The sequence below is a fragment of the Trachinotus anak genome, unplaced genomic scaffold, assembly GCF_046630095.1.
Source record: "Trachinotus anak isolate AG129_WGS33_773 ecotype Australia unplaced genomic scaffold, CSIRO_AGI_Tana_v1 ptg000021l, whole genome shotgun sequence".
Taxonomy (NCBI): domain Eukaryota; kingdom Metazoa; phylum Chordata; class Actinopteri; order Carangiformes; family Carangidae; genus Trachinotus; species Trachinotus anak.
The window spans coordinates 21,409,977-21,419,844 of record NW_027273872.1 but is presented as its reverse complement, the minus strand read 5'-3'; the positions used below and the strand labels follow the sequence as shown (position 1 = coordinate 21,419,844).

Here is a 9,868-nt window from a genome sequence, read left to right as displayed (position 1 = left end):
CTCTGCTGGCTTCTTCAAAATACCACACTGTAGGTCATAAAGGACCTTTTCTTGATCTGAAGTCTGTGTCAAATCTTTCACCTCCAAAATGAGAACAAGACCAGTCAGTACCATCTGAGTTGACAAATTGGATGGTGATCCTGTAGTATGAGCAGAATAGTGTCAGGAATAAAAGAAATCTTCTTGCCTGCAAATGTAATCTACAAAAATCAGTCAATGTTTAGCGACAGAATAAAATCATGTCATAGCTTAAGACTTATTATGGGCTGATATAACTCCTTGTTCTATTTGATCAGCGATAAATGAGAAAAGACACAGACGTAGATAAGTTAGAGGTTTTTATTGTTCTCTCTGGTCTGGACCAGAGCAAGGCGAATGATATGCAGTAAAAAAGGCATTTGTCAGCCCAACAGTCATAGTGAAGCATCAATCCACAGGCACTGGGCGTGGAGCATGAGTTTACCGAAGTGTTTGTGTAAGACCACAGAGTCCATCTTATGTGTGGAGTGTAGAAACATCTGTATGAGTGTGTGTGTTTGTGTGAGAGTTGATGTACATGAGATAGTCACTTTTGTTCTGGAACTGCTTCTTGCACTTGCTCCTCTGATGCAGAGGGCTGAGTAACTTCAGTTGTCGAACCGTCGTCGTTTATGGTGACCAGCGGGACTTCTTCATTTGCCGGGGCTGGCAGAGGCTCTATGCTGCTCGCACCAGCCGGCGGGGAGTCGTCACGGTCGGAGGATGTGTCTGCTGACTCAGCAGCAGGCTGATATCCTCTTTCCATAGTTGTGTCCCAATCCTGGTCTGAAGGCTGAGGTAGACTGGCCATGAGTTCCTGGACACATACACAACAGCAGACTGCAGGTTAGACATTTCTAACAATGGTTGAGTTTCACTTGAAGCTGATATTCCAGGAAAACTTACTGCTGTGTAAACATGACTGTGAACATACCTGCTGTCTCTCCAGGTCATTATTCCTCACAGCGCTGAGCAGGCTCTTGGTGAAGCTTGCAAGCTCAAGGTATTTTTGTTTTTGGTTCTCTAGCTCGTTCTCTAAGAACTGCACTTCCTCGTGCTGAAACAGAAGGATTCAAAGAAGCAAAAAGTTTTCTCTTCAGAGCTTGAGATCATGTCACGTTACAACCAACAATTTCCACGAACAATTCAGTTTGCATAAAGGACTGAGACTGTAGCCTCCAGTTTATGCTTGGTCTGCGTGCGTCCTCACCTTGAATTCCAGCAGGTTATGCATTTGCTCTAGGTCTGAAGCCACTAATTCACCATCATCATCATCGTCGTCCTCTTCTTCATCCTCGCCAATTACTTCAATCTTCTGTTAAAAAAAAACACAGGATAAAATGTCCCTGACTTCATATAAAGAAAATGAGTTTTCTATACGATAAATATGCTGTAAAATGACACTAAATCAGCTCATACTAACATAAAAACACATGGTGTGATAAAACACTATCATCCATGGTAATAAATCCTTGCCTTGTTAACTATAGAAACAACTGAAAAACAACAACATGCACTGGGCTGGATAGGAAAAGCATGTAATAAAGTATATCCTCTTTGCACAGTCGCCCTTTATCAGATTCAAAACACAGGATTACATTTTATGTAATACATGAAAATGTAGCATTGTCTACAGTTGGGCCGGTCAGGAGTCGAACCGGCACTCGCCTGCTAAGAGAGTATTCGTGGTACGCGCCCCAACCACTCCAGCATCGGGCCGCCCCGATTGGTCAGAAAGTTTATTAGTAGCATTTGATTTGGTGCACCTCAGCAGGCATCCTAAAGACTAATATTACCCCCCCCCCCCGCAAAAATGAAACAACTATGGAATCCAAAACAATAATTATTATGCTATTATTAATTGTACAGTCCAAGATAATAAAATAATTCAATTCAACATACAATAATTAAACATTACAAATACAGTGCAACCATGGTGTAAGACTGAGTGTGACCACGCTTAATGGGGAAATGGACCATGGCGATATATGACACAGCTAGTAAAGCTTTGTTGCTGTAAGCTAGTGTGAACAAGTAGCTCTGAATGAGTTTTGATTATTATTTCATTCGAGTATGACCACTATCCCAACCAGTGTCCATTCCTAAGTGGCTGAATTCAATGAGGCTCTATTGTAATATTAGAGAAATAATGAAGTACCACATTATTGGCCATTGGAGCAGCAATGGACACATCTGTTCCATCGTCTCCGTCTCTGTGTTGTGAGTCGATGGTGCCATCTAGAAGAAAGAACACTGCATTAAAACTGCAATACACACTTTTTATATAGACCAGGGTGTGTGTGAGTAGAGTATCTTTGGTCTCACCTTCAGACAGGCAAACAGATCCCCCGTCATTCAAATCATCTCCAAGTTCGGGCGTTCGGAGCCGTTCCTCGTCAGGGCTGAGGGCCACAGTAGATTCGTTACCTGGGGATGAGGTTGTAAATACAGCAGGTCCACCTTTAGGCGGCGGGATTTCAATACCCATTAGACGGTACTTCCTCCGTCTGTTACTGATCCATGTCTACAAAATGGAAAACACAAAAAAAGAGACAACATGGGTAAGTGTCAGACACATGGAAAGAAGTACTCTAAAACTCAAATATGAAATAGTTTTTCAAAATAAAGTATCCAATGTAATAATTATGAAGGTAGTCAGAAAAAACGGCTTGAAAATGAGTTTTCTTTTGCCATATCACCAGTCAGTATCTGGTATAAATGTATCACAGTAACCCTAATCTAAATGTGTTGTAAGTAGTTGTGTTATATTAAAATGATTTGAAGATGATTTGAAGATGATCCTCACAGTGGTGTGCTGTATATCTCTGTTGACAGAGATTTTTCTTCGTTGCACTAAATATCCTAGTAAGTGAAATGGCAGTGGGTCATGTGTGTGTCAGGACTCAGAGACTATATTTAGTTCACCAGCATTCCTTCAGTGGCCCTGATATACAGTGTAAGTGCATGACTTTTACACAACTTTGTGTAAGCGAGTTGGAAACTTCTATGACCTAGAAAAGTTACTCTTTCCTGTTTTCTTTATCTCAAAAAAAAAGTTCAGACAAGTCAAATAATCTTGTTTTCACTAAATGTCAGACACAAGCAGCCAGACCACGTGAATGAGGCTTCGAGGTTTCTGAGTCAACAAAACATCTCTCTTGTTTCAGTGATACTGCAGAAATTAGAGGACAGGAGGAAACCCATACTTTCCTTGATTTCTCTGCATTTCCTTTAACACTATTGATATACAAAAGTTTTTTTCAACTTTGCAGAGGCCTCGTCTATTTCTAGTACCTTGACTATTTCAGTGTCTACATTGAGTTGGTTTGCTGCGGCGGTGATCTTCTCCCTGCAGACTGAGCCCAGGCTGGTCATGCCTCGGTCCCAGTAGCGCTTCAGTTGGATGAGATCCCCGTCACTGAACTGGGTCCGATCCTGCAGCTGAAAACACAAACTTCTGTTTGACTACACAACATGCACACAGGTCACAGAGCAGATTCAAAGTGAGGCATGGAGGTTGTAGCTCAGCTTTAGCTTTATAACCTACCAAACAGAAGCAGAATACATATTCTTATGAATATGGTACATTTCATGTTTTTTTCCTACTTTAGATGTTCAAATTCTTTTGTTGGAGTTGACGAAGAAGTACTTACTGTTCTCTTTCTGGAGTTGCTGATAACCCAGGGGGCAGCAGACACACCGACTGAAGTCTGCACACAAAGACAGACACATCCAAGTTAAGTCTTTCAATTCACTTTGAAGAAAAACAACAACAATACTAGAGCCCCACCTACCTGTGAGCTGGATTCCCCTGTAAGTGAGGTCTGTGCTGTGAGGGAGTAGCTGCCCTGAAGAGTTGTGTTGCTGTGAAGCAGTGTGGGTCTGGAGCTAGTCATAGGGGGTGTGTGGCTTCCTCTCGCCACAGACATTTCAGCGCCGGTTGGGCTGGCTGACGTCTGCTCCCTGTGGATGTGTGTCTGAGCAGCCATATTTGCCAATTCCTCCTCCCTTTGCCACTCATCTGCTTCATCTCCAGTCTCCATGGCGATGGAGAAGTTATGACTGGTATCCAGAGGTTGAGGCACATGCTTATGACTCTCCTGACCCCTCCGGGTAGATGGTGGTCCAGGTTTTACCCGGTCCCCCTCTGCTTTTTCTGACAAGGTGAAGACCTGCTGAATGCGAGGTGTCTGTTCAGAGGAAGGACCAGAGTTTTGGACTGGGATAGAAACCCGCGTCCTCTGTGGGGCAGGTGGTTGAGGTTGGGGGTTGGAGTGAGGTCTGGGCTGAAGCTGAGCCTGGGATTGTGAGGACGAGGACCAAGGGCGTGTTTGCGCTGTGCCGTACTGCCTAGTCCAGCTGTGAGGTACTACCCCTGCTCCTGCACTTACCCCTGCCTCTCCAAGGGATGAAGTTCCCTTCCTGACTGCAGTGTAGACTAAAGGCCCTGAGGCAGTTGTGAGGGATGGGAGATTCTGAGACACCAGCTTGGAGTGAAAGGGTGAGGAGGTGGAGCTGTTCCTGCTCTGCAGAACCTGGTTGATCAGAGATGAGGATGTGTGCGCAGAAAGCTCAGAGTCTGATTGGGATGGGGGTGCTGTGGGTCTGGGTCTGGAGCGGGGGACGGAGTTCAGAGAGTAGATCCCGGTCAGTATGACGTCATTGTTGTTGTTGTTGTTGTTGCTCCCACTGCTGAGAGGAGAGGAAGAGGAAGGAGAGGACGATGCTGACGAGAAAGAAGGGAAGGATGAGGATGGAGGGAGGAGGTGCACACGATTCTGGATGTTCCGCGCTACGGCCATCTCTGCAGGTAGCAATGACCCTGCCGCCAGGCTATGATTGGACAGAGCACCTCCAGCTAATGTGTGATTGGAGAGTAGTCCTCCAGCGAGTCCATGACTGGATAAGGAATGAGACACACCTCCATTCTGGTCTACCTTGGAGGCGAGTTTACGTCTTTTGTTGCCAACCCATGTCTGCAGGGAGAAGAGGAATCAGCTCATTGTAACATCACTTAGAAAAACATTGTGTAAAACTCTAGAGGGACACATTTTGCAAGTGAGAAGAGTAAGTTATGCCTCTGCATTCGATGAAGACCTCACAGGGAAGAAAGCACAGATTCATGGCCTCAGTTACTTGCCGCGGCATTACATGGGCATCCCTTACAAAAAAACCCACAAATCATACAGAAGAGCTCTGCGTCCCTCTAACTCATTCACACACAGGCACGTTTTATGGGCCTACCCGGACGACGCTGAAGTCCAGTTTGGCCTCCTGGGCACATTGCAGTATCAGCTGGAAGCAAGCCTTGCTCTGATTGGTCATCCCATTCTCATAGTAACGTTCCAGGATCCTCTGCTGTTCAGCTGTGAACACTGACCGCAGGTTCATCTGAGAGACAACCACACAGATAAAGAACCCTCAAAAACTAACAACAATTCGCTACTAATCAGAGGTCACTCCCAGATTAGGGTGGGTGATTAGATTGAAAAATACAGCTTTTACTGTAAACTAAGAACTTCATGACACTTGCAATTTACTTTCTTCAGCTTGTAAACTACAGTAAGATAGTTTTTGTAGCCAATTTAATAATAATTAAAAAAAATCACAGTATAGTTTTGTAACGAACCTTGATTTAGCAAATGCATCAACTATTACATAGCTTTATCCCCCAAAACGTCACAGGCTCAAGATTAAAACTACAGCAGTAGTACATGTTTTCTTGTTTTGAAATTTTGTCTCATGTTATGTTTTTTCTATGCAATTTGTGATATACTCACAGTCTGCAGGCCACGTCTTTGTGGCCACGCATCCATTCTGCTACTGGAGGGGAACGGGGCTGCCATGCAGGTCACAGCAAAACCTCCATACTCCTAGGTTAGCACAAGTTTGATTGTAGTCATCCTGTCTCAGTGTAGCTGGCACACTGCAGGGTAGTACGGCTGAGGAGAAAACAAAGCAGACAAGCACAATGCTTCAGAGTGTGGATATAAAAGGAAAACAAATCCATTAAACAATCCATCTCATTATGTCGCAGACAACCAGTCAACACTTTGTCATATATTACAACTCTTTGAAAAAAAGTGACATCAAACACTGTGAAGCTGAAAAATATACAACACACTGTCAGTCAAAGTATAATAAGCCATGACAAAGCCACTGTGTAACATCAATAACACCATCAATCAAGCTAATATGTTGTGCCTAGACAGATATTGTTCTATTTATTTATTTTCTTTATAGATTATTATCAACTGCAAACCATTTAAATCAGTGCCAATGAATAAACCCGACAGCTACAGTTAATTGCAAGTGTTTTAAAACATGATTACGTATCATAAGGAAGGTCCAGTAAAAAGTCCACTGGAAATAGCTTTTAATTACAACATACTTCAGTTTTTGACAGGCTTTCAAAATAATAACTGTGTGCATAAACAATACACAAATACTTGAAGTTAAGTAATTAGATTTTTTGGACGCAGCTGTCTTATAATTTCCAATGTTCCACACAAACAGAAACATAAATAAATTGGCTGACAGTCTTATGGTTATGATTTTTAAATATAATAAACTTTCACAGCAAACCTGTGTTGTATTAGTACGCAGGCAGGGGAAGGAGGAGAAAGGAAAGAGCAGCAAGCAGCCTGGTTAAAGCAATAACATTTGGACTTGTAGAGAGCTGAAAAAAAAAAAAAAGTAGTGACCAAGTTTGTAATAGAGTTGCAAGAGATTATGATAAACAGAAAGTCACATACGGAAATGTTGTGCGACCAATAAGCACCCAGCAGCTTTATTTTGGCAGGCTGACTGCGCATGGTTACAGTCAATAACATTACGGAGAGAATTAGCCAACAAATTGTGGGCACGTCAGATTAGCTCGCCACCAAGGCAACAGCCTGGGGATTCAGAAACACGATTACTACACAGGAAGCACATGCCATAACTTTACGACGGAGAGCCAGACAGTAAACAAACCGGGGAAGCGTCGCATCACCACAATAGCCACACAGACAGCGTACGTTAGCTTGCAGGCCCGAGCGGCCATATCTGAGCCCAGCCAGCGTTAGCCACCATTAGCATAGCTTTCCCACTGGATAGCTGCGGCTAAACTTTTCCTTCAAATCTGTGATTTCCCGACCCCGGTGTGGTCATTCTCGCTGACCCTGGCTTCGAACGGCCACGAACAAAAACGACCCGGGATAGCCCGAAGCGAAAAGTAAAATCACTTTGCTGCTTACCATTTTGTTGTCAAAATCAGAACGAACGTTCAAATTCAGCAGATTTCTTCACCAGTCCCCTTTGCTAGACAATGAAATCAGAACGTCCGATCATCAATTCTAATCATGATTGTGACGTGTTCGCAGACAGGAGCCAATGGGAGCTCGAGATCATCGCAGTGACATTCGGAAAGGGCTGAAAACTGAGCGCCGTGGTCCCGCCCACCATTGACTTTGTTCAGTTGGCTGCTGGAGGAGGAGGTCACAGACATGGAAGCAGCCCAAACCTTGGATGGGAAATGGTTCGTTTCCTCATCACCGGAATCCGTCAGAAATATCTTTTAAAGTGGGTTTAGTCTTCTCTGCCAAGGAAACCGTGCCCGGATGTATAATAGGTGTTGGAAATGTTCCCAACAAGATACAAAAATATATTAGTGTTCAATCAGACAGCACATGTGTTTACATTTCTAGCTTTTACTTTTGATCTAGTATTAGACTTTATTGACAGGAAAGGATTGCACATGTTTGACTTCCTGTTTCAGAAAGCAGATGTTTGGTAAATGTTAAATCCAATTGCACTGTAAACCTTGTAGCACCTGCTCTGGCAACACTGCATTTTTCACATCTGTCACAGTCATGCACAGTAGCCTGTAGTATGTGACTAAATGACACTGTCCTTGGTGCATATGGTCTAACATATTAAAGGTTAAAGGTGAAAATAATGATAAAACATTTACTAACTTTAACATGTAACTATGGTCATGCAAACAAATAAAACATTTCATCTGATGAGTTGGATTCCTTTTCATTGTTTTATCTTATCTTGAATTACTTAGATAGAGGCTGTTATATATTTATGAAGAATCTGGTGACAGCAATTCAAAACATTAGGCAAATAGGGCAATAAATGCTCTCTCCTTTGAACCTGAAAGAAACATTGGCCCTAAGTAGGTACTTGGCCAAAAATGAGAACCCAACCACAGACTGCCATAACTAGCCCATTCATTTATAGTACTTCCCAAGTCATGATTGTTACTTGCTATGACCCAAACATCATGTCCTCACCTTTAAACAAAAGTGCTTGGTGTTATTAATTGTCTGTAAGAGCTGTGAATACTGTTCATCACAATCACTGTGCTTTGTTATTTGTTCTTCCTGTGTGAGGGTTTGAAGGTCAACATATAATTGTGTCATGTTTCTAGATTTAGGTGACTTAACTATTTACACATTTTAAAACACCAGGCCAGTATTGTTATTTCAATAGAGGTATTTCTGGGGGAGGAAAAGGGAGGGGAAAAACTGTAACATGTTAATATGACCTGAATCACGTAAACCACATAAAACCAAACATATGAGCCCTTTGCTATTTATCCTCAATCTTACTTTATTTTAACCTTACCCAGATACCTGTCTACTGCTTTATCTCACTCTCCATAAAGTAAGCCTCTTTATTTGGATGTTGGTGGCGGTGGAGTGTGTGTGTCTGTGTGTGTGTGTGTGTGTGTGTGTGTGTGTGTGTGTGTGTGTGTGAGGGGGGGGGGTCTGCTTTAATCCATGACGTCACCTGTGTCCCAGGTGCGCAGCAGGGGGCGCTGCTCCTCACAGCTGAGCCCATGCCCGGCAGCGGCGCCTGACAACTGATGCTGATTCTCTCTCCCATAGATGGTGAACTATGGAACTGTGAAAAGAAGAAAACCGCTGACAAATAAGTCTCACCTTGCCGTGTGATGTGTGACGAGCTGCCGGCATGCAGACATGTTACTGTAAAATCAAAGACCAGCCCAGTTCTTTTCTGAAATACAAACAGGCTAATAAAAACAGACATTTCTGTGATATTTCCACATGTGGCCTACGTGTGGCGTGGCCGTGCTGCACTTCATATATTATTTATTGTGGTGCTCTTCAGTTTAATTCAGTCCAATTCAATTCATTAAAGCGCTGGCTGCTTAAGTTATTTTTTGCATAGATCCCTCCTCTCTCTCTGTATGTATGTGCATGTGTGTGTGTGTGTGTGTGTGTGTGTGTGTGAAGCATGGAGGGAGGGAGACTGAGAGAGATCCTCCCTATATGGTGTGCGTTGCACCATTCCCTGGTCTGTATTATGAGTGGTGGCCCTTGTGATGCTGCAGCGAGGCAGGCGGGGGGGGGGGGGGGGGGGGGGGGCAGGTGGGGAGGGGAGGGGTCGCTCCATCCCTTCGCGCCCACCGAATCCACTTCTCACAGCGCGCGGGCTGCTGGCGGGAAGGCACGAGAAAGAGAGAGCGAGAGAGAAGAGCGATACAGAGAGAGAGAGAGAGAGGGAGAGAGAGAGAGAGAGAGAGAGAGGGAGGGAGAGAGGAGAAAAGCGTGTGTGTGCGTGTCTCCGTGTGTGCGTGTGGATTGCACCACCGCAGCCCGTTCACCGTTCCTGCAGGCGGCCATGCTCTGATGGAGAGAATAAAACTGACAAGCTTTTCTTTTTCCTCAGATTTATCCACCGCCGCGTCATTCCAGATGTGACCGACAAGTCGGTTTATGTCGCCTGCGTTGAGTGCTGTGCCGTTCACCTCGGAGAGACTGTGACACCATGGCTTTGGTTATGGAACCTATAAGTAAATGGACACCAAAGCAAGTGCTGGACTGGATGAAAGGTA

The 9,868-nt window shown here is 44.0% G+C and overlaps 2 protein-coding genes across 4 annotated transcripts in view; one reads left to right on the top strand and one right to left on the bottom strand.

Moving 5' to 3' along the window:
• Nucleotides 1-325: 325 nt before the first annotated feature.
• On the bottom strand, nt 326-7,444 carry hdx (highly divergent homeobox). 2 transcript variants are annotated; one of them, XM_071457246.1, is made up of 12 exons: nt 7,257-7,444; nt 6,604-6,697; nt 5,799-5,960; nt 5,263-5,409; nt 3,813-4,994; nt 3,672-3,728; nt 3,313-3,459; nt 2,344-2,542; nt 2,177-2,256; nt 1,229-1,333; nt 953-1,075; nt 326-835 (listed from the first exon to the last, which is right to left on the bottom strand). In XM_071457246.1, the coding sequence occupies exons 3-12, from the start codon at nt 5,862-5,864 to the stop codon at nt 566-568; spliced, it is 2,376 nt and encodes a 791-aa protein (XP_071313347.1). In that variant the 5' UTR covers nt 5,865-5,960; nt 6,604-6,697; nt 7,257-7,444; the 3' UTR covers nt 326-565. The 2 variants fall into 2 exon arrangements, with proteins under 2 accessions (XP_071313347.1, XP_071313346.1); XM_071457245.1 differs by lacking the exon at nt 6,604-6,697 and having other exon boundaries at nt 7,257-7,409.
• Nucleotides 7,445-9,556: 2,112 nt separating this feature from the next.
• The window catches only part of LOC139605769 (connector enhancer of kinase suppressor of ras 2), a 64,904-nt gene continuing 64,592 nt past the window's right edge, over nt 9,557-9,868 (top strand). The window contains exon 1 of one of the 2 annotated variants that reach the window (XM_071457538.1): nt 9,557-9,865. In XM_071457538.1, the coding sequence (XP_071313639.1) occupies nt 9,802-9,865 (64 nt within the window). In that variant the 5' untranslated portion in view covers nt 9,557-9,801. The remainder of the gene's footprint in view (nt 9,866-9,868) is intronic. The other variant, XM_071457539.1, reaches the window with a different exon arrangement.